Source organism: Podarcis raffonei, chromosome 2, assembly GCF_027172205.1.
Source record: "Podarcis raffonei isolate rPodRaf1 chromosome 2, rPodRaf1.pri, whole genome shotgun sequence".
In the NCBI taxonomy this organism is placed as follows: Eukaryota; Metazoa; Chordata; class Lepidosauria; order Squamata; family Lacertidae; genus Podarcis; species Podarcis raffonei.
The window spans coordinates 119,948,324-119,971,340 of NC_070603.1; the positions used below are offsets into that span (position 1 = coordinate 119,948,324).

The window sequence follows — 23,017 nt, forward strand, 5'->3', positions numbered from 1 at the left end:
TGGCACCCTCCCTGTGGAACACCTTCCCATCAGATGTCAAGGGCTATTTGACTTTTAGAAGACCTCTGAAGGCAGCCCTGTTCAGGGAAGTTTTTCATGTTTGATGTCGTATTGTGTTTGAATTTGTTGGAAGCCGCTCAGATTTCAAATCAAGTGAAGAGGACCAAAATCTCAGAAGACATCCAGAGCACAAGTCACTGTAAGCTAGAGCAATAATCTGCCACTGAATTTGGGATGTGGAACTGCAATGCCGCGTGAGCGAGATGAATAAACACCCAGCAATAAAAGATAATGGGAGAGGATTTACCCCAGCAAATTGTTTGTCAAAATTATAAATACCTAAATACAGACGGTCATTTACCCTCGCTAGGTTCAACGTGCAGGGCAGATTCGAGGGTAAACCATATGTGCAAAGAGTCTGCCCCTGCGGCTTGATGGAGGTAGAAACTGTCTCTCATGTCTTGTTACGCTGCCGTTTCTACAGGGATATACACTCGGTATTTATTACCCTTGCTATGCAAAAATCTCCAAATGCATCCGAACTTCAGTGTCTAAAATCCCTGGTAGAGGACAAGGATCCTGAGATCACATTAAGGGTAGCCAAATTCTGTGCGATTGCCATAAAACTTAGGGAACAAGCTGTGCTATCATAATGATTAAGATCGTAAATGATAATTTTAGGTTATATGTTAGTGACTAGGTTTTGATTTATATATTTTTTAACTCTTGCTATATCTGTATTGTCCCTGTTATACCTAATTGCAAATTGAAATGTATCCCTATCGTGTTTTATGATTTCCTTGATATTGTATGTGGGCTGGAACTGGTCTGTGACCGAAATAATAAAATTCATTCATTCACAAGTCACTGTGACTCAAATGAAGTAATCTCCATTCTTCCCTGTAATCCACAAGACAGAGGGAGAGGGACGTGGCGCTGAATGTTGTTGTTGTTGTTGTTCTTTAGTCGTGTCCAACTCTTCGTGACCCCATGGACCAGAGCACGCCAGGCACTCCTGTCTTCCACTGCCTTCTGCAGTTTGGTCACACTCATGCTGGTAGCTTCGAGAACACTGCCCAACCATCTCATCCTCTGTCGTCCCCTTCTCCTTGTGCCCTCCATCTTTCCCAACACCAGAGTCTTTTCCAGGGAGTCTTCTCTTCATGAGGTGGCCAAAGTCTTGGAGCCTCAGCTTCACGATCTGTCCTTCCAGTGAGCACTCAGGGCTGATTTCCTTCAGAATGGATAGGTTTGATCTTCTTGCAGTCCATGGGACTCTCAAGAGTCTCCTCCAGCACCATAATTCAAAAGCATCAATTCTTCGGCGATCAGCCTTCTTTATGGTCCAGCTCTCACTTCCATACATCACTACTGGGGAAACCATAGCTTGAACTATACGGGCCTTTGTTGGCAAGGTGATCTCTCTGCTTGACGCTTAACTCTGAATGTTACCTGTCATTTAATGAAAGCTTAAAATGTTTTATCTGCTGTTATACTAATAAGTTTTGTTTTCCAAAGGGGAGTGCCTGTGGATTGAACAAGGCTCTCCCACCTCCCACTCAGCGTTAAGTAAGGATCAGTGTTAGCAAAAGCTCTGCAAACTGAATCCAGAATTTATCCATAAAAACTTGGGGGGGGGAGGCAAAGATGAATCTGATATACTCACTGATTGCAGGATCATAGAATTGTAGAGTTGCAAGGGATCAACCCCCAGCAATGCAGGAATCTTTTGCCCAACATTGGGCTTCATCTCACGACCCTGAGATTAAGTGTCTCATGTTCTACCAGATGAGCTTGGATGATGCTGTTATGTGTATATTTTTTTGCAGGAGAGGGGGGACAAGGTACTGGCAATACCTGTCCTTCTTGCTTGCCATTCAAGAGGTCAACCACAACCCCAGGCTCTTACCCAACATCACTCTGGGCTACAACATCCACCAGAACTTTTTTGATGGAAGGGTGACAATCGAAGCATTGGTAGACTTGCTCTCTACTGGGCAGGCAAATGTTCCGAACTATAACTGTGGAGGGCAGAATAATCTGTCCGCTGTTCTCGAAGGAGCCGATTCTCCAAACTCCATCCAGATTTCAAGAATGCTGAGCATCTATAACATCCCACAGGTAGGAATGGAGAGGGGTGTAGCAGCTAGACTGTTGACTGGGAGCGGCCGCCAAGTCCACATAACGCTGGTCTTGAAAGACCTACATTGGCTCCCAGTACATTTCCAAGCACAATTCAAAGTTGGCCCAGTATACCTGAAGGAGCGTCTCCACCCCCATCCTTCTGCCTGGACACTGAGGTCCAGTGCCAAGGGCCTCTGGCGGTTCCCTCACTGCGAGAAACCAAGTTACAGGGAACCAGGCAGAGGGCCTTCTCAGTAGTGGCACCCACCCTGTGGAACGCCCTCCCACCAGATGTCAAAGAGAAAAACAACTACCAGACTTTTAAAAGACATCTGAAGGCAGCCCTGTTTAGGGAAGCTTTTGATGTTTAATAGACTATTGTATTTTAATATTCTGTTGGAAGCTGCCCAGAGTGGCTGGGGAAACCCAGCCAGATGGGCAGGGTATAAATAAATTATTATTATTATTATTATTATTATTATTATTATTATTATTATTATTATTATTATTATTTTCTGACTGAGCCCAATTCCAGAGAACTCAAAAATTGGGTGGGGTGGAAGTTACATGAGATTGGAGACAGACCTTTGATTTTATAAGGGCCAACACATGCCTTTCTTTTCTCACACGATCATTGCTACTCATATCGGCTTTTCAGAATTTCAAAATAAATCTTCCTTTTCTTGCCAGATCAATTACGCTTTTGTCTCTCACGTGATGAATGACAGGAGGCAGTTCCCTTTTCTCTACCCGATGGTCCCCAAAGAAGAAGCCCTGTACCCAGGGATTGTCAAGCTGCTCCATCACTTCAGATGGACCTTCATTGGCCTTCTTACTCAAGACACCGACAACGGAGAGAGGTTCATGAAGAATCTGATGCCTTTGCTCACCCAAAATGGCATTTGTGTTGCCATCTCACAAAGCATTCCACAAGTCAAAACACATTATGTGATTGATATTCTTCCATTCGAAAAGTGGAGACAAGTCAACGTATTTTTTTACTATGTAGAAACATCTTATTTTGTAGCAGGAGTGGTACATGCAGAACAAATATTCCACCGGTTGTTAAAACCCACTGCAGGGAAAGTCTTGATCACAACTATTACGTGGGACATTTCCTTCGAGTTAACATACAGAGGTTTCTCTTTCCAACACATCCATGGTATTTTTTCTTTCTTCCTTGGGACGAATAAATGGGCACAATATGATTACTCTCTTCCCTTTTTCTCCGCTATCACTAAGTTTTGGAAACATGCCTTTAATTGTTCATATTTAAAGCATGCCTTGTCAGTGAAAGGCTGGACAAGATGCAGAGAGAGAGAGAAACTGGAGATGTTGCCTCAAGATGACCTGGAAAGAATCCTCTCTCTAGACAGCTACAGGATTTACAAAGCCGTCCAAGCTGTGGCGCATGCCTTAAATGCGGCATATTCCTCTAGGTCAAACAGGAGGGTCATGGCCAGTCTGGAAGTTCAAAAGCTACAGTCATGGCAGGTATTTCCTTTTCCCATCACTGAAATCTCTGCCAAACCTGACAATCGAATGTACCATTCCAGAATTGACAAAGAACATGTGAAATGGTGTCAGAAGGGGGAATTTTGCAAAAGCATTGTGGAAGCATCCTGAACTGGCCCCTCTCCATGCCCCCATACACTGACCTCAGGAACGGCCAGAGTAGGATAAGGTGGTGGGAGGAACCACCAAGGGCAGAAGACTCAGAGCCCGGGGATTGGTGATGGGACAATGATGGGTGGTTACAGGGAGAAGAGGTCACAGGGAGAAGACCAGGAAGAGGAGGTGTCAGAAGCTGAAGGGGCAACAGGGCTTAGTGAGCGGGGGGAGTCTGTGGCAGAGAGAAGCCCAGAATCAGAGGCAGAAGCGGAGGCTGGAGAAGAGGGAGAGATGAGTCTGGCTGGTGAGGAAGCCAGGGAGTCTCCCCCTCCTGCTGCGACAGGCTCCCCTGACTCCCAGAACCAGAAGAGGTATGAAACGGGAGGAGCAAAGGCAAACTGCTTGCTGGCGCAGTCTTTGATTGCTCGGAAGAAACCCTGGAGAAGAGGCTGTGGGGAAGTTGGGACTTTTAGTCTCAGCAACTGGTTACATGGAGTAAGAACTTACAGTGCATGAGCTGCTGTGCTCATTAGGCATGAAACTCAGAAAAGCCTGTGAAGACCATGTTTTGCTAAAGAGTTAACTCCAGCTTTGAATTGTGTGATTCACTGACCAGCTTGCTCTGTGACACCAGGGTGCTACTTTGGCACCTACTGAGCTCCACTAAGTCCCAGCCTTTGTCCAGGGGACTGTGTTTGTGTTGCTGGACCTGTATTCAGTGTCCTGCACTAAGTTGTGCCAGCCCCATTCCTGTATAACAGGAATTAAAGGGGCATATCCTTGTTGGATCAGCATCTTCCACTGGCTAACCATGTCACAGGATGTGTCTTTGTATAGCCATGCCTTGAGTAGAGATATGTATTGTCTGCCGTGCCTTTGCTGAGTTGTATATGTACTAAAGTTATTTGAGCACTGAAGCTTTTGGAATTGGGGGGGGGGATGCCAGGAAACAGGGAATTATGCTCACATGTGGTGGGGGTGTAAATATGTCCAATTTTTCTGGCAAAGGGTGTTTAAAGAGATAACAGAAATCACTGGGTTAAAGCTGACTGAAAGTCCAGACGTAGCATTATTATCAATCTACGAGGGGGTGGAAGGTTCACAGGCCATGAAGGACTTGCTCACAAATTTATTGACAGCTGCACGAATTATTGTAGCTAGGAAGTGGAAGGGGCAAGCGGAATATAAAATGGAAGAATGGTATAGAGAGGTGTGGGATATAGCTATTAATGATAAATTAACATGTGTCATTAAGGTAAGATGGGGGACATGCAGGAGAAATTATTTTGAGGAGATACAAAAGGTGTTTGTAGAATTTGTACTGTCAAAACGGAAAGGGGTAGCAAGAGATGTTGAAATTTTGGGAGGTTGGATAGTTACAATGGAATGGTCTCAGTGGTGGGTTGCACATTTTTATTCTTATTTATTTATGATTATTACTTTGTCAAAATGAAATTATAAAAAATAAAAAAATAAAATAAACAGTGGCAGAGGGCGACTGGGGAAAAAAAGCTTTTGGAAAAAAACAGCATCTGAGTTCTTGTGCTTCATTCAGGAGACAAACTGTTTAACACACACAACTACTTGAGCCTTAACTGTTAAGTTGTGGGTGAACATATCAGACGACACAGCGATTCTTCAAAACAGCTCTTGTTTATTCACAGGCCAGAACAGAACTGAACTGAAGGGTTCAGCCAGCCTGCTTATATAGAGCTCCAGTACACTATAGAGCTCCATGCTACAGTAGCAACTTTCTGTAACTAGCCAATCACTGAACGTCACTTTCAATCCCCTATTTGCATATGTGGACCTCAGTGAAAACTATCTACAGTATCCCCCTGCTGGCCCAGGGTGAGAACTTCAGTACATAACATTAACCAAGCCCCAAATCAGAGGAGAGCCAGGCATGAAACGGGCAGAGCTGGATAGTCAGTGTCCTTTCCCATATCCTAAATGCTGCTGTTTTCTTTCCCTTCTAGTTCCACCCTTTCCTGGGAAACGCCCAGTTTTACAATTCTTCCACGGACAAAGTGTATTTGGATGAGAACGGGGAACTGGCAGCTGACCTGGACATTGTAAACTGGGTGGTGTTTCCCAATAAGTCCATCCTCAGGGTCAAGTTTGGGAGTATCAAGAGACGAGGATCCCCAGACGTACAGTTCACAATTGATCAGGATGCCATTGTGTGGCCCAAATGGCTCAACCAGGTGGGGGAAATCATCTTTCGTTCTATTGCATTTCCCAAACACCTGCCAACATCAAAGCTCAGCATTTATTGAAGATCTCATGGTGGGTCCCTGTAAAATTGTGTGTTGCACCAACACTTTGAATTGTGCTCAGAAATGTACCGGGAGCCAATGTAGGTCTTTCAGGACCGGTGTTATATGGTCTTGGTGGAAACTCCCAGTCACCAGTCTAGCTGCCAAATGAGTTGGCCAAAACTTCCCCCACCCTCTGCCATATTTAAACGATTAAAAACCCTCATTATCTTGACCAAATTATGCTTTTAGCCCTTTTTCTGAAATGCTCATGAGAAGCCACATTGAACTGGCCATTTCCCAGCAACTTCCAGAAAGGCTGCGGTAGATTTGTGTGCTTGGATGAGAGATGACCTCCTCATCCAAACCCTTCGAGGAAATTTAACCATCCCTGAAACTTTGAAGGTAGTCTATAATTTCAGGAAAGCCTCTCTCCCAGCTCTGCTTCAGAGAAAGGCTGGTTGGGAGAAGGAGCTTCCCCACCAAATTATTTATTTAAATTTTATGTGCCACCCAAGACTCCTATTTTTAAAAAATAAAAAATGATGTTGTTTTTAAAACATGTTTTTACTGAATGCGCCCAGGTGTCCACTGCTGTGATACAATGATGGCAAAATTATGAATTATGAAATACTTTATTCTCACTTGTACAACTTGTATACAATGAGATTACAGAAGTCCCCTGCCACAACAAGGGCGCCCTCTGGGTGGATTTGCTGCTGCCTAGAGATGACATCATATAGCTTAGAAAGTGCCACACTGACATTAGCATCAGGTGGAATATAAACGGCTATAATAATTATGACAGTTAATTCTCTAGACCGATAAAATGGCCGACATGTAACTGCCATCAATTCTACATCTGGGGAGCAATACGTGTAAGCTACTTTGCTGTTAACGCACCAACCATTGTGTATATAAATATAGACTCCTCTGCCCCTAGCTTTACCAGAATCACTGTTTCTATCAGAGCGATAAATTACTCGATTTATCAGCTCTACTGCTGCATCCGGTACTGCTGAATGTAGCCAAGTTTCTGTATTAATTATCATACAGCTCTCACAAAGAAGCTTGCTTGCCACCATCAGTAACTGTTATTCATCAATTTTATGGACGAGAGATCTGATGTTGGTCAGGAAGACGCTTGGCAGTGCTGGTCTGATGGGTCTGTCTTGAAGACGGGTTATCAGACCATCTCTGCAACCATGTTTTTGCTTTCTAGTGAACTAGTGAACCTGCCAGAACTGGAAGTAAATACTCCATGCTACTGAATCTACATGGGCCTCTGGTACCTAGGTAAAGGTAAAGGTAAAGGGACCCCTGACCATTAGGTCCAGTCGTGACCGACTCTGGGATTGCGGCGCTCATCTCGTTTTACTGGCAGTGTACAGCTTCCGGGTTATGTGGCCAGCATGACTAAGCCGCTTCTGGCGAACCAGAGCAGCGCACGGAAACACCGTTTACCTTCCCGCCGGAGCGGTACCTATTTATCTACTTGCACTTTGACGTGCTTTCAAACTGCTAGGTTGGCAGGAGCAGGGACCGAGCAACGGGAGCTCACCCCGTTGCGGGGATTCGAACCGCCGACCTTCTGATCGGCAAGTCCTTTGCTCTGTGGTTTAACCCACAGCGCCACCCGCGTCCCAGTACCTAGGTAGTTGCTACAGTTTTTCGGCCTTACACTTAGTCACAAGCTTCAAATGTAAAATGCCCTTCCCCAACCCTGTGCCCCATTTCCATAGAAAACACATTTTCCTTGCTTCCCCTGTCTTTGTGTTTAGACCCTGCCTCCCTCCAGGTGCGTGGAAAGTTGTCGCCCCGGATTTCTCAAGCTGGTTCAGGAAGGGAAGCCGCTCTGCTGCTATGACTGCATGTCCTGCGCAGAAGGGACCATCTCCACTCAGGAAGGTGGGTGGCACCAGAGTCTTGGGCAAGGGGACAAAGACTCATAGAATCATAGAGCTGGAAAGGACCCAGATTGTAGGAATCAAGCCTAGTCAGAGGAATTGGCCACTCTCCAGGCACCCGGCTTGAGTTCCTTGTTGACTTCCCTGTCTGCGACTCCCGGCAAGATCAGGCGAGATCTCAATCGGCGATCCTCCTCTAACGTGAGAAGAACACACCACTCCTCCCCTGCCATCCCCAGGGAGGGGAGAGAGACAGACAGAAATGTATTTACATGCCTTTATTCCTGTCTTTCCAGCAGTACAGAGAAACGTGTCTGCACTCTCTTAACACCAACAGCAGAGAGAGAATAACTCCTCCCCTGCACTTCCAGTACAGGTCAGATGACACTCTGAGCTAACATCCGGTGCTCAGTACAGTGAATAGACTGTTCCTTTGTTCCCACGGTACAGTCCCAAGCATCAACATCCTGTTTGGCTTTCCAGCCATCTGGAGCTCGCTGCTGCATTGCTCCTTTTTCGTAACATCCTCCCCCAAAAGAATCAATGCGTGTTGCGGCAAGCAAAGCGTGATCCAGAGAAGAAAACAAACAGTTGTTATACACATAACACTCCCCTGTTGTTACAGTTCCACCCTTGGAACTCTCCGCCACTGGTTTCCCCAGTGTACCTCTCTGGTTGTCTGGCTTCCAAGGAATGAGTGCATCTGCATTACCTTGGCTAGCAACTCTCTGTTGTGTCTTTGTCTCTGACTTAGACACAGCTCCAACCTGTCCTCGGTTGTGTACAACAGCAACACATGCAACAGCTAAGTTAGCAAACTCTTTTGAGTACCTCTTGGGTGGTACACCCTTTGTAACTCTCTCAGACCTTCGTATGAGGTGCTGATCTTCTCTGCTCACTGGACTCACTGGACTCTTTGGAGAACCAGTTCCAATAGTAAACAGTGGTTCATCCTCCACCTGTGAAGGTCTATCTAGTTTGTGAGATCTCCTCTCAATGACAGTGTCAACTGAGCTCCATCCAGTCTAGGGTTGCCATATTCCCCAGAGCAAAAACTCGAACTATATATATGTATAGCAGTACATGATTTTTTTAAAAAAATTCTTAAACAATTTCAACATAACAATTTATCAATCAAAATATTCAATTACATTATTTTTCCCCTCCCCCCCTCTCCCCCCCCCGACTCCCCTCAGCATCCCTCTCTGGTTTCTTTGCACATATTGTTCTCTGCATATTAGAAAATTGTACATATCCTTGCCTTGTCTATCATATATTTAACTAATAAATTTGTGGGTGTTTATTCAAAACCTGCCAAGGAGTCCAAGTCATTTTTGTTGTCTTTTTAATTAGTTTGTAAAAAGTTCCCATTCTTCCAAAGTCATGATTGTCCTTGTCACGCAGTTTATATGTCAACTTGGCCAATTCCACATATCTCATCAATTTTTCTTGCCACTGTTACAGTGGGCTACGTGATTGATAATACTCCTGTTTTTCTGCAGATGCAGAGCATTGCACCAGCTGCCCAGAAGATCAACATCCAAACAAGGCCAGAGATCAATGTGTCCACAAGATTATCACCTTCCTGGCTTATGAAGAACCTTTGGGGGTCGTCCTAGCTTCCTTTTCCCTCTTCTTATTCTTAACTACAGGCTTTGTGTTAGGAACCTTCATTAAGTTCAAAAAAACTCCCTTAGTCAAAGCCAACAACCGAGACCTCTCCTATATTCTCCTCGTCTCCCTCCTGCTTTCCTTTTTGTCCTCCTTCCTCTTCATCGGGCAGCCAAGGAAAGCGACATGCCTTCTGCAACAAATGGCCTTCAGCATCATCTTCTCAGTTGCCATCTCTTCTTTGTTGGCAAAAACCATCACTGTGGTTCTAGCCTTTCTGGCCACAAAGCCAGGGAACAGAGTTAAGAAATGGCTGGGGAAGAGTCTGGCCTACTCCATTATCATTTCCTGCTCCAGTGTCCAAGTTGTCATCTGCACTATCTGGCTGGGAATCTCTCCCCCATTCCCAGAGTCTGACATGAGCTCCCAGGCTGGAGAGATCATCCTGCAATGCAATGAAGGGTCTGTTGCCCTGTTTTATACTGCCCTTAGCTACATGGGCTTCCTGGCCTCCATCTGCTTCATGGTGGCTTTCCTAGCCAGGAACCTGCCTGGAGCCTTCAATGAAGCCAAGCTGATCACCTTCAGCATGTTGGTCTTCTGCAGTGTTTGGGTGTCCTTTGTGCCCACCTACGAGAGCACCAAAGGGAAATACATGGTAGCCGTGCAGATCTTCTCTATCTTGGCCTCCAGTGCTGGGCTTCTGGGCTGCATCTTCATTCCTAAATGCTACATTATTGTACTGAGGCCAGATATGAATACAAAGGCATATTTAACCACAAAAACTAATTTGGAAACCTTCTGAAACTGTTTTCCAGAGGTGTCATTTATCAAGTTCAAGGCCAACCCTACTTTTTGTTTTAGATTATGTGGGAGGATTCACATTTGGTTAGCCACTGTGGGAACAGGATGTCGTATGATGATGGGTCTTAGGACTGATTTAGCAGAAGGATTCTCCTTATCACAGGAGCCAACTGTGGTGAATCTATGTGCCATCTTCAACTCCTTGAATTATTCCATCAACGGTGCCTCCAAAAAATTGTACGTTATCACTTGGGAAGACAGGCGAACTAATGCCAGTGTACTGGAAGAACAAAGACCACCAGTGTCAAAGCAATGATTCTTCAACATCAACTTCGTTGGACTGGTCATGTTGTGCGGATGCCTGGTTATCGTCTTCCAAAGCAACTACTCTACTCCGAACTTAAAAACAGAAAGCGTAATGCAACACTGACAACTGGGAAACACCGGCCTGCGAGCAATCCAGTTGGAGAACAGCCTTTACCAAAGGTGTTGTGGGTTTTGAAGACGCTCAAACTCAGGACGAAATGTTCTAAGAGGAAGGCATGCTTTGGAAACCCTCAGTCATCAACTCCCGCCCAGAAACCTACGTCCCCACTGTGGAAGGATGTGTGGATCCAGAATTGGCCTCTACAATCACTTATGGGCTCACAGTTAAAACCATATTCATGGAAGGCAATCTTACTCAGCTACAAGTGATTGCCAAAGAATCGCCTTCTCATCCAACTATAAATCTTAGAGACACTTACCCAACCCAGCCTTTTTTACTGTACGTACAGAGCCTTCCTTGCACCTTACCTGGACTTGTTTTTCACTCTAACAGTCATTTTTAGCTTCCTTCTAAACTGGTTCTTACCAGTTTTGTGGTCAGGCCTCACTCTTGTGTAGCGACTCTGGCCTCCGATAATGTGCTTTACAGAATTTCTATTTCACCAACTGAAGTGGAGTTGATAGACCACTGCCGGTCTGCAGGCCACTGTTTGAGAGCCCCTGGTTTAAACTGTATATATGTATATATATAAAAGATACATCAATATACATCACTTGAGAAGCTTTTCCAAACCAACTCCAAAAGCTTTATAAAATCTTTTTTTCCCCATTTGCAGCAAACGTAAACAATAAGCAACAATCCACAGTTCTGCTTGAAAAACCTGGAAGAAACCTTTATTTCAATGTAGCTTGCATAATGCTGACAAAAAGAAATATCTATCTAGGAAAAAAACGGCCCCCCAAAATTACTATCCCGTTTACATTTTAACTGACTGGTGGAGAAACAATGGAAGTTGCTCAATCCCCCCTCAGTTTTGTCCACTGTCACTCGTATGGTTTCCCACGACTTATAACTTGACCTCCAGACATCTAGACATTTATGCAACTTCTGTGTGTGAATATCTAATAAGATGGTAGCTGGATTTCTTCATGTGTAGAAAGTTTAATTTCTATGGTTTTCCCTATAGGTATACATCGAGGGCTCTTCCTACAAGCATTAATGCAACAATTTACTTATGCAGTTTTCCCACTGTGTGAATTCTCTGGTGTGAAATAAGATTTGTGTTTTTGCTATAGCTCTTTCCACATTCAGAACACTTATACGGTTTCTCCCCCGTGTGGATTCTCTTGTGTGCCGTGAGGCTAGAGCTCTGACTGAAGCTTTTTGCGCACACAAAGCATTTATAGGGCTTCTCCCCTGTGTGGATTCGCATGTGCTTAATAAGCGTCGAGTGATTGCAGAAGCTCTTGCTACAATCTGAGCATTTGAACGGCTTCTCCCCTGTATGAATTCTCTGGTGGGAGGTAAGGTTTGAATTCCAAGTGAAGCTCTTCCCACACTCTAGACATTTGTATGGTTTCTCCCCTGTGTGGATTCTCTGATGCAGAGTAAGGTTGGTGTTCTTGCTAAAGTTCTTCCCACACTCCAAGCATTTATAGGGCTTCTCCCCTGTGTGGATTCTTTGGTGCGAGGTTAGGTGCCCACCCTGGCTAAAGCTCTTCCCGCACACAAAGCATTTGTACGGTTTCTCTCCTCTGTGAATTCTCTTATGCTTAATAAGATCTGACTGACTAGAAAACCTTTTGCTACAGTCTGGGCAGCCATAGGGCTTCTCCCCTGTGTGGATTCTTTGATGTGAAGTAAGGTTGGTACTCCGTGTGAAGCACTTTCCACACACAAAGCATTTGTACGTTTTCTGCTCTTCACAGAGCATTTGAAATTCCGGAAGATTTCCGCCCTCAGTGAAGCTCTTCCCAAACACTAAGGTCTGTTCTGGTTTCTCTTCTGTGTGTATTCTCCAACAAATATCAAGGCCCTTGACCCTCCTGTTTTCGGCCTGTTCTTGTTGATCTGGGATGTCATAAAAGTTCCCATCCTGATAAGGGATGGATTGGTGTTTCTTTTTCCCTGTGTGGTTGCCATCCTCCATCTGTGGTCCATCTCGATTCCAAAGGATCTCCTTCAACTGTGCATGCCCATCTCTTCCAGACAATATCCCAGGTAATTCCTGTTCTTCCTCGTTCTCCCCCACATCATCTGCAAGAATAAAGAGAGAAACCCAGTAAGATATCAAGGGGTGAAGAGGGAACAAAGCGCACTATTAGCTTGGGAAAGGCTTCCATGAGGCACTACCACAACTCCCATCACCTGTGCAAAAGTCTGTGGGAGTCTTTTTGTCTGTGAACAAATATTACTGTATGCAACCTTGGGGGTGGCTTGGACAGTGGGAAGGAAGGATCCCCATTTCCCCCCATAGTAATAAATTGGTTGTGGACAGGGCATTTTGGGTAGTGGTGCCCTACATGGGAGGGCCTTCTCGGTGGTGGCACCCGCCCTGTGGAACGCCCTCCCACCAGATGTCAAAGAAAAGAATAAAAGAAGGGGAAAAGAAACTAAGATCGAAACCAAAATCACAAGAGATTTTAAGAGAAATTAAATTTTATCAAACACAATATATGGAACTGACGAATCAAGAACTAGAGTGGAAAATTAAGCAAATGAGACAAAAGACTTTTGAATCTGCTGATAAATGTGGCAAGCTATTGGCTTGGCAAATAAAGAAGAGACAAAAACTCAACACGGTAACAAACATAGAAGTGGAAGGAAAGAATATAAGCAACCCAGCTGAAATTAGAAACTGTTTTCAGAACTACTTTAGACAACTTTACACTCAAGGGCCGCAAAAAGAAACAGATATACAACAATTCCTCGAGAAAAATGGGCTGAAAAAGATTTCGCAGGAAAGTAAGACAATTTTGAACCAGGAGATAACAGCACAGGAAATAGAAGATGCCATTCAAAATATGACGTTGGGCAAATCACCTGGACCGGATGGACTGACTTCCAAATATTACAAAGTTTTGAAGGAAGAGCTTATACAACCTTTGAAGGAAGTCTGCAACGAGATTATGGCGGGGAGGAAGGCACCCGATACGTGGAGAGAGGCCTATATTACACTTATACCAAAGACAGAGACTGAAAAGACCCAACTTAAGAACTACCGACCCATCTCGTTACTAAATGTGGATTATAAAATCTTTGCCGATGTTTTAGCAAAGAGACTGAAAAGGGTTTTGATGGAGGAGATTCATGGGGACCAAGCGGGCTTTCTCCCGAAAAGACATTTGTCGGACAATGTAAGGAATATAATTGACATTTTGGAGAAGTTGGAAGTGAACATAAATACTAAGGCTGTTTTGATATTTGTGGACGCCGAGAAAGCCTTTGACAACATTTCTTGGAGCTTTATGTTGAAGAACCTCCGGGGGATGGGGGTAGGCCAAGGGTTTGGGAATGGTATAGGTGCAATTTATTCTGAACAGAAAGCAAAATTAATTGTAAATAATGTGGTTACAGAAGAGTTCAAGATAGAAAAAGGGACACGACAGGGGTGTCCTATCTCCCCATTACTTTTTATATCGGTCCTGGAGGTTTTGCTTAATATGATTAGGAGGGACCAGTTGGTTAAAGGGATTCAGGTCGGAGCTAAACAATACAAACTGAGAGCATTTGCAGATGACCTAGTACTTACATTGCAAGAGCCAGAAGCTAGTACGAAAAGAGTTTTGGAAATAATCCAAGAGTTTGGTCAATTGGCAGGATTTAAACTGAATAAGTCAAAAACAAAGGTATTGGAGAAAAATCTAACACAGATTGAAAAAGAAAGGTTTCAGAATGAGACGGGGTTGACTGTGGTTAAAAAAGTGAAATATTTGGGTATAAACATGACAGCTAGGAATGTGAATTTATTTAAAGATAATTATGAAAAAACTTGGACAGAAGTGAAAAAAGACTTGGAGATTTGGTCAAATCTTAAGCTTTCCTTGTTAGGTCGAATTGCAGTTATAAAGATGAATGTATTGCCAAGAATGTTGTTTTTGTTTCAAGCATTGCAAATAATGGATAAAATGGACTGTTTCAAGAAGTGGCAAAAAGACATATCTAAATTTGTCTGGCAGGGCAAAAAGCCCAGAATTAAATTTAAGATATTAACGGACTCAAAGGAAAGAGGGGGGTTTGCCCTGCCAGATTTTAAACTGTACTATGAAGCGGCAGCTTTCTGCTGGCTGAAAGAATGGCTGCTTCTTGAAAACACAGACATTTTGGATTTGGAAGGTTTTAATAATATTTTTGGGTGGCATGCATACTTGTGGTATGACAAGGTTAAAGCACACAAAAGTTTTAAAAACCATATTGTCAGAAAAGCATTACTAAATGTTTGGGTCAGATATAAAGATTTGCTGGAAAATAAAACTCCAAGGTGGCTGTCGCCAATGGAAGCTAAGGCAGTTAAAAAGTTAAACATGGAGTCTAAGTGGCCAAGATACTGGGAAATTTTGGAAAAGGAAGGGGACAAATTGAGATTGCAGAGTTTTGAGAAATTAAAAGGGAAGGTGAGAGATTGGTTGCACTATCATCAAATAAATGAAGCGTTTAAAGTGGACAGTAAAATTGGCTTTCAGGTGGAAAAATCAAAATTGGAGACAGAACTGTTAGAACCCAGTACTAAGAATTTGTCAAAAATGTATAATTTGCTGCTGAAATGGAATACAGAAGATGAAACGGTTAAATCAGCTATGATTAAATGGGCTCAGGACATTGGTCATAATATTTTGTTTGCTGATTGGGAAAAGTTGTGGACCACCGGGATGAAATTTACGGCATGTAATGCCTTAAGAGAAAATATTATGAAAATGATCTATAGGTGGTACATAACCCCAGTCAAGCTTGCAAAGATTTACCATTTGCCTGACAATAAATGTTGGAAATGTAAAGAAAAGGAAGGTACATTTTTTCACCTTTGGTGGACGTGCCCGAAGATTAAGGCATTCTGGGAAATGATCTATAATGAACTTAAAAAGGTATTTAAATATACTTTCACCAAGAAACCAGAGGCCTTTCTCTTGGGTATTGTCGGCCAAGGGGTGTTAAAGACAGATATAACTTTTTTTATGTATGCTACAACAGCAGCTAGAATACTCATTGCGAAGTACTGGAAGACGCAAGATCTACCCACACTGGAAGAATGGCAGATGAAGGTGATAGACTACATGGGTTTGGCAGAAATGACGAGCAGAATCCGAAACCAGGGAAGAGAAACAGCGCAAGAAGAATGGAAAAAATTCAAGGACTATTTAAAGAAATATCATAAAGTTAATGAAAGTTAGAATGATGATGGATTGAAAGTAAATGGTTACTATTAGTAATGGTTAAGACAAGGAGAATAAGGAAGGTTAGCTTAAACTTAAATTAAAATAAGGGAAGATTTGCTGAGTAATTGATAAGAATTTGGAATACAGAAAAGGGAGGCATGAGGAAGTCGGGGAAGGAAGGTATAAGAAATTAGGATATGAAATGGTACATGTTTTTTGTTTTGTTTTTGTTTTTGTTTTTGTATGTTTATGTATGTTATGTTTATATGGAAAAATTCTTGAATAAAAATATTATAAAAAAAAAAAGAAAAGAACAACTACCAGACTTTTAGAAGACATCTGAAGGCAGCCCTCTTTAGGGAAGCTTTTAACGTTTAACAGTCTACTGTATTTTAATACTCTGTTGGAAGCCGCCCAGAGTGGCTGGGGAAGCCCATCCAGATGGGCGGGGTATAAATAATAAATTCTATTCTATTTTGGTTTTTCAAATTAAAGTTTTACTATCACATATCCAACATAGAACATAAAAACAGTATTCCATAGAATCTCCTGGATTTCCCTCCTCCCCTTTGTGGGTCCTATTGTTAGTCATTTCCTCCTGCATCTTTTATACTAATCCAAATCTTTTACATCTGCAGTATATCCAAAATGCACCATTAAACTACAAGCATTATTCCAATCCTACTAACAGTTTCAACTGTTTACAGTCGTACCTTGGCTCCCAAACACCTTGGGAGTTGAACGATCAAAAACTGGAAGTGAGTGTTCCGGTTTTCAAACGTTCTTTTGGAAGCCGAACATCCGATGGGGCTTCTGTGGCTTCCGATCGGTTACAGGAGCTTCCTGCAGCCAATCAGAAGCCATGCTTTTGAAATCGAACTTTTCGGAAGTCAAATGGACTTCCAGAACGGATTCTGATCGACTTTCAAGGTACGACTTTACAGTGGTACCTCAAGTTACAGACGCTTCAGGTTCAGACGCTTCAGGTTACAGACTCCGCTAGCCCAGAAATAGTACCTCAGGTTAAGAACTTTGCTTCAGGATGAGAACAGAAATTGCGCGGCGGCAGTGGGAGGTGGTACCTCAGGTTAAGAACAGTTTCAGGTTAAGAACGGACCTCCAGAACGAATTAAGTTCTTAACCTGAGTTACCACTGTACAGTGGTTTTTAAGATAAATTATAAATTTGTCCCATTCTTTATTTAAATTTTGGTCTTCCTGATTTCGGATTCTTCCTGTCATTTTTGCCATTTCGGCATAAATCCATCAACTCAAATCTGCCATTCTTCTCTGGTTGGGACTTTATCAAATTTCCATCACCCCCACACCCCTTTCTCAATGAATCATAAAATTGTGGTGGTTGCTTCCCCTCCCATTGTTTTCAATGTTTTGTTTGATTTTTATCTTCTCTAGTTACCTGTTTTTCACTGTGTGTGGTGTGGGGTTTTTTTTTAATCCATTTGCTCATTTGATAGTGGCATTATTTATTTGTACGTTTCCAAGCACAATTGTTGGTGCTGACCTTTAAAGCCCTTAATGGTCTTGGCCCTGTATACCTGAAGGAGCGTCTCCACCCCCATCGTTCTGCCTGGACACTGAGATCCAGCGCTGAGGGCCTTCTGGTGGTTCCCTCCCTTGTGAGAAGTGAGGTTACAGGGAACCAGGCAGAGGGCCTTCTCGGTAGTGGCACCCGCCCTGTGGAACACCCTCCCACCAGATTTCAAAGAGACAACTTTTAGAAGACATCTGAAGGCAGCCCTGTTTAGGGAAGCTTTTAATGTTTGATGCATTACTGTATTTTGATATTTTGTTGGAAGCCGCCCAGAGTGGCTGGGGAAGCCCAGCCAGTTGGGCGGGGTATAAATAATAATAATAATAATAATAATAATAATAATAATAATAATTATTATTATTATTATTATTATTATTATTATTATTAGCAAATCATGGAGAATAAATCTATTGATTGCTACTGGCCCTGATGGCTGCAATCTACCTCCACTGTCAGAATCAGTGTCCCCCCCGAATGCTAGTTGCTTGCAATCGCAAGTGGGGAGACTGTCAATGCTGCACTCAGGTCCTGGCTTGGGGGCTTCCCACTGCGGCCTCCGGTGGGCCACTCTAGGAAGAGGGAGTCCGTGAAGTTTTGTCTGCTTTTGCCACAAGCACTTCAAGGCTTCTGTATCTTACCGGCATCAATCTCTATTTGGATCGTGGGTTCACTGGGGACCTGGGGACCTTCCCCACAGGAAATGGATAGTTCTGCTTCCTGTGCTGGGCGGATTTCCTGACAGCACCTCGTTCTTTCCTGACTTGCTGAGGAACTATTGAGCTCGTGACACGGGGAAAGACTCTCTTTCCATGCTGAAGTCCCACGTGGCGCAACCATGTCAGAACCTTCGGGCAGATATTTCTCCTCCTCATCTGCGGTCATCCATCCTTTGCCTGCTGAAGACAAAAAGTGGAAATCCCAAACAATTCCATACCTGTATTAGAGGAAACGGGGGTACAAAAGACAACCAAGCTTCTTGGATCAGAGAAAAAAAAAAGGCAAAATGATCCAGTGCATACTTAAGCATGGTGTGGAGAAGGTGGACAGCGGAAAGTTTTTCCCCCCCCACATAACTCAAGAACTCAGGAATGTCGAATGAAGCTGGATTTTGGAAGATTCAGAAGAGTGGTGATGATGGTTAAACTTTTCTCCCTTGCAAAGCACGTAAGACCTGAAGGAGGAAGTTGGAAGAGTGACGCTCTTTCCCACTTCCTCTTTCAGCTTTATGTGCTTTTAAAGCTTCAGAGTCATTCTGTCAGAACGGACTTCGAAACATAATATTTTATAAATAAATAAATTGGCCGCTTTCTCCCCCGGGCAACTGATTTTCTGTGCATGCGTTTTCTCTTGGAGGAGAAAAGTGACCATGGCGCTCACTCAAAAATCCCAGTGTGCCCACACACCTAACAGAGAAGGAGCGAGTGTAAATGATATTCTCTTTGCTTCTCTTTTTAAAATAATATTTATTAGTGTTTTTCAGATTTACAAGTAGTTCTCAGCTACCTCCTTTGGTAATCCTCACAGAACTCTAGCCCAATGGTTGCCATTAATTTGACTTTGAACTGATTTTAAAATGAATTGATTTTAGAATGCTGTGTTACTTTTATCGTTGCTAGCCGCTCTGAGCCCGGCTTCGGCTGGGGAGGGCGGGATATAAATAATTTATTATTATTATTATTACAGTATATTGTCAAAGAGTCCTTCTTATTTTAATACACTCCGTAAAGCATACAACAACAATTTCTTTAAACAAACAACACAAAAGATGCCACAGGTATGTAAAAGCTTGAGAGGCTATACATAGGTGGCTGCAAGGTGGGCGCTTAATCCAGATTCACTCATCATAACTGAACTCAAAAACAAAATTCTAAAACCCTACCATATCAAGGGAAACTGATCAGAACATTAACATTGACGTTATGTTTAACCAAATATGTTCATAAGCAAGAGGGAGTTCTTGACAGTGTTCCTCCTTACCTAAAATCGAACCAAACTGTTACAAAATCATTCTCCTTACTTTGGCCCTGGTAACTCTTAATTTGCCTGACAATTTCTCCAAAAAGGACGCGGGTGGCACTATGGGTTAAACCACAGAGCCTAGGGCTTGCCGATCAGAAGGTCAGCGGTTCGAATCCCCGTGAAGGGGTGAGCTCCTGTTGCTCAGTCCCTGCTCCTGCCAACCTAGCAATTTGAAAGCACGTCAAAGTGCAAGTAGATAAATAGGTACCGCTCCGGCAGGAAAGTAAACGGTGTTTCCGTGCGCTGCTCTGGTTCGCCAGAAGCGTCTTAGTCATGCTGGCCACATGATCCGGAAGCTGTACGCCGGCTCCCTCAGCCATTAAAGTGAGATGAGCGCCACAACCCCAGAGTCAGTCACGACTGGACCTAATGGTCAGGGGTCCCTTTACCTTTACCTTCTCCAAAAAGAGCAACACCCCAAACTTCCGTATTCTGTTTCCCGTCTGTCAGAAGCTTAGATAAACAGCATGCATGTAATAAACTTGAGGATTGAATGGAACATGTCCTTACAGAAGCACAAGCTGGTTTCAGGGCAATCCGGTCAACTTTAGACCAAGGCCTAGTACTCCAACATCTTGCAGAAAAATATACCTTAAGAAAAGGAGGATCTCTCTACACAGCTTTCATAGCCCACTGCTTTTGGCTGGCTGAGAGAAAAGCACGTCTCTCTCTTCCCCTTCTGACTGACTGCCCCCCTGCCAACTAGGACTGCTCCTCTGGACTGTGGGAAGCTATGTCCACGACACTGTCTGATCTTGAGCCCAGCACAATGGCAGGCCATCCACCCTGCTTACCCGATGGGCACGGATCCCCATCGTAGTGGCTGCCATCTTCCTGCTTGGTTTCCACGTTGGCCAGCCTCTGCGCAGCATCAGGAGGAGCTTGGTCAACCTCAGACGAACCCTCTTCCTCCTCGTCCTCATCAAATAATACCTGCAACAGCAGAGAGGGACCTGTTCACCTTTTTCAGCCAAAGGACCACGGCAGCCTGGCGAGGGTCACATGCCGTTGGCGGGCAAGGAAAGGGGGGGAGCAAATTTAGTTCCTAAAACGTTCTGCTTCCATAATAACCAGGTAGAATGTTCCGGAGAGGGAAGGAGCCACGTGGCAGTTGGTTCCGCCCAGGCCAATGCAATGCGCTGTGCTGCCATGCCTCACCTTGTGACTGCACTGAGGTGGCAAATGCTTATATGCATATACTTTGTATATCCGTCCTACACAGCCAGAATATTTAGTGAGGATGATGATAATATAATAATAATAATAATAATAATAATAATAATAATAATAATAATAATAGTTATTATTATTATTTTATTATTTATACCCCTCCCATCTGGCTGGGCCTCCCCAGCCACTCTGGGCAGCTTCCAACAAAGATTAAAAATACATTAAAATGTCACACATTAAAAACTTCCCTGAACAGGGCTACCTTCAGATGTCTTCTGAATGTCAGGTAGTCTTTGACATCTGATGGGAGGGCGTTCCACAGGGCGGACGCCACTACCGAGAAGGCCCTCAGAACAGCACCTCAGCGTCCGGGCAGAACGATGGGGGTGGAGACGCTCCTTCAGATATACTGGACCGAGGCCGTTTAGGGCTTTAAAGATCAACACCAACACTTTGAATTGTGCTCAGAAATGTACTGGGAGCCAATGTAGGTCTTTCAAGACCGGTGTTATATGGTCTCGGCAACCGCTTCCAGTCACCAGTCTAGCTGCCGCATTCTGGATTTGTTGTAGTTTCCGGGTCACCTTCAAAGGTAGCCCCACGTAGAGCGCATTGCAGTAGTCCAAGCGGGAGATAACTAGAGCATGCACCACTCTGGGGAGACAGGTAGGGTCTCAGCCTGCGTACCAGGTGGAGCTGGTAGATGGCTGCCCTGGATACAGAACTGACCTGCACCTCCATGGACACCTGGTTTGGTGTAACCTGCCAACCAGAGTTTTATGGCAGCTCTCACCTGGTTATCCAGTCTCTCGGCCTCTCGCTGCCTCAACAAGAACTCCTCGGCCAGGGCCACCGCCTGGGAGCAGGTTTCCGGGCTGTGCTCCCTCACCCAGCTCTGGATCTCCGGCGGAAGGACGGTCAGGAACTGCTCCAGGATCAGCAGCTCCAGGATCTGCTCCTTGGTGTGCCTCTCCACCTTCAGCCACTGGCGGCAGAGCTCTTGGAGCTGCCCGCAAACCCCTCGCGGCCCCTCGGCCTCCTGGTAGCGGAAGCAGCGGAAGTGCTGGCGCCACCTCTCCCTTGTGAGGGCATCCCATCGCAAGATGATGGCCTTCACTTTCCCATAATTCTCCTTGTCTCCGGCCTCCAGGCTGCTGAAGGCCAGCTCGGCTTCCCCGCTGAGGGCCGGCAGCAGACGGACCGTCCACTCGGCCTTGGGCCACCGGCAGGCTTGGGCCACTTGCTCGAAGGAAGCCAGAAAGCCCTTGGCGTCGTCCCAGGGGGTGGGCTCCTCCGGCAACTGGGGAGCTCCCCGTTCAGAGTGAGGGGACTCTACCGTCTTCAAAAACTCCTGCCACTGGGCTTCCCAGGATTGAGCCAAACCATCTTCCGGCTCCTCCTTCACCTGCCGCAGAGTTGCTCTCCGGTGCAATCCCCCACAATGCACTGCTTCAGGGGATTCACTTTCTCCCTCGAAGCCCATCCTGGGTTTGCAGTTTACATTGTCGCAAATGGATTTCCCAGGGCTTTCCCTTTGCGTACTGCCGTCGGGAACATCCCTTTCCATTTTCATCCCGGGGCAAACTCCCGGAAAACTCCAGAATGAACTACCGTGATCAAGGTGGGTGCGCTGAGCTTCTGTATGGGGGAGAAAAAAAAATATGCAGGTGAACTAAACCTTTCCAAACTCTCTCCCTGGTGGCATCTCTTTCCCCAGGCAGAGGGCCTTCTTGGTAGTGGCGCCCACCCTGTGGAACACCCTCCCATCAGATGTCGAGGAAATAAACAACTACCTGACTTTTAGAAGACATCTGAAGGCAGCCCTGTTTAGGGAAGCTTTTAATGTTTGATGTTTTATTGTGCTTTTAATTCTATTGGGAGCAGCCCAGAGTGGCTTTGGCCTGGGCGGAACTAACTGCCACGTAGCTCCTTCCCTCTCCTCTTATTCTATCTGGTTATTATGGAACCAGAATGTTTTAGGATCTTAATTTGCTCTCTTCCCCCCCTTCCTTCCACATTGCCAGGGACCAAACCTGTGACATTCTGTATACAAAGAAGATGCTTTTCCACTCATCCACCTTAAGATTTGGGCCTCACACAAATTCACAGGGTCTCCCAGAAAGAGGAGCCAATCGCTAAACCGCTTTGGGAATTGTCAGTCAAGGGGAACAGGGGACCTCCTCTTTTCAACTTCTTCAACAAAGGTTCCCATTATTTTTTTGGAGAAGGCACAACCGTGAAAAGTTGTATTAAAGGCACTTTGAGTGTAAGGTACACAGACATTTGCACACACTTCAAACCTTAAAAGTTCAAGAGAGCCTC

At 44.5% G+C, this 23,017-nt stretch overlaps 3 protein-coding genes across 4 annotated transcripts in view; 1 reads left to right on the forward strand and 2 right to left on the reverse strand.

Annotated features, from left to right (window-relative positions):
- Positions 1–10,379, forward strand: part of LOC128408822 (vomeronasal type-2 receptor 26-like) — a 37,106-nt gene extending 26,727 nt beyond the window's left edge. Inside the window, exons 7-11 of the mRNA XM_053378845.1 lie at positions 1,830–2,121; positions 2,815–3,618; positions 5,715–5,942; positions 7,775–7,901; positions 9,403–10,379. Of these exons, the coding sequence (XP_053234820.1) occupies positions 1,830–2,121; positions 2,815–3,618; positions 5,715–5,942; positions 7,775–7,901; positions 9,403–10,316 (2,365 nt within the window). The 3' untranslated portion in view covers positions 10,317–10,379. The remainder of the gene's footprint in view (positions 1–1,829; positions 2,122–2,814; positions 3,619–5,714; positions 5,943–7,774; positions 7,902–9,402) is intronic.
- LOC128408701 (zinc finger and SCAN domain-containing protein 31-like) overlaps positions 1–23,017 on the reverse strand; it is a 68,714-nt gene that overhangs the window by 32,492 nt on the left and 13,205 nt on the right. The gene's annotated exons all lie outside the window — the stretch shown is intronic.
- On the reverse strand, positions 11,455–22,361 carry LOC128408700 (zinc finger protein 586-like). 2 transcript variants are annotated; one of them, XM_053378709.1, is made up of 4 exons: positions 21,489–22,361; positions 20,320–20,458; positions 18,145–18,399; positions 11,455–12,839 (listed from the first exon to the last, which is right to left on the reverse strand). In XM_053378709.1, exons 1-4 carry the CDS (start codon positions 22,266–22,268, stop codon positions 11,812–11,814), a joined length of 2,202 nt encoding a protein of 733 aa, XP_053234684.1. In that variant the 5' UTR covers positions 22,269–22,361; the 3' UTR covers positions 11,455–11,811. The 2 variants fall into 2 exon arrangements, with proteins under 2 accessions (XP_053234684.1, XP_053234683.1); XM_053378708.1 differs by having other exon boundaries at positions 18,145–18,402.

What these genes read in the sequence shown, in the direction of transcription:
- LOC128408700 (XM_053378708.1), bottom strand. Translation starts at nt 22,268, where the DNA reads ATGAAAATGGAAAGGGATGTTCCCGACGGCAGTACGCAAAGGGAAAGC. An exon ending in CCGAGAGACTGGATAACCAG is followed by an intron (nt 20,459 to 21,488) that starts GTGAGAGCTGCC and finishes CTGCTGTTGCAG; the next exon opens with GTATTATTTGATGAGGACGA. An exon ending in TGGGGATCCGTGCCCATCGG is followed by an intron (nt 18,403 to 20,319) that starts GTAAGCAGGGTG and finishes TTTTGTCTTCAG; the next exon opens with CAGGCAAAGGATGGATGACC.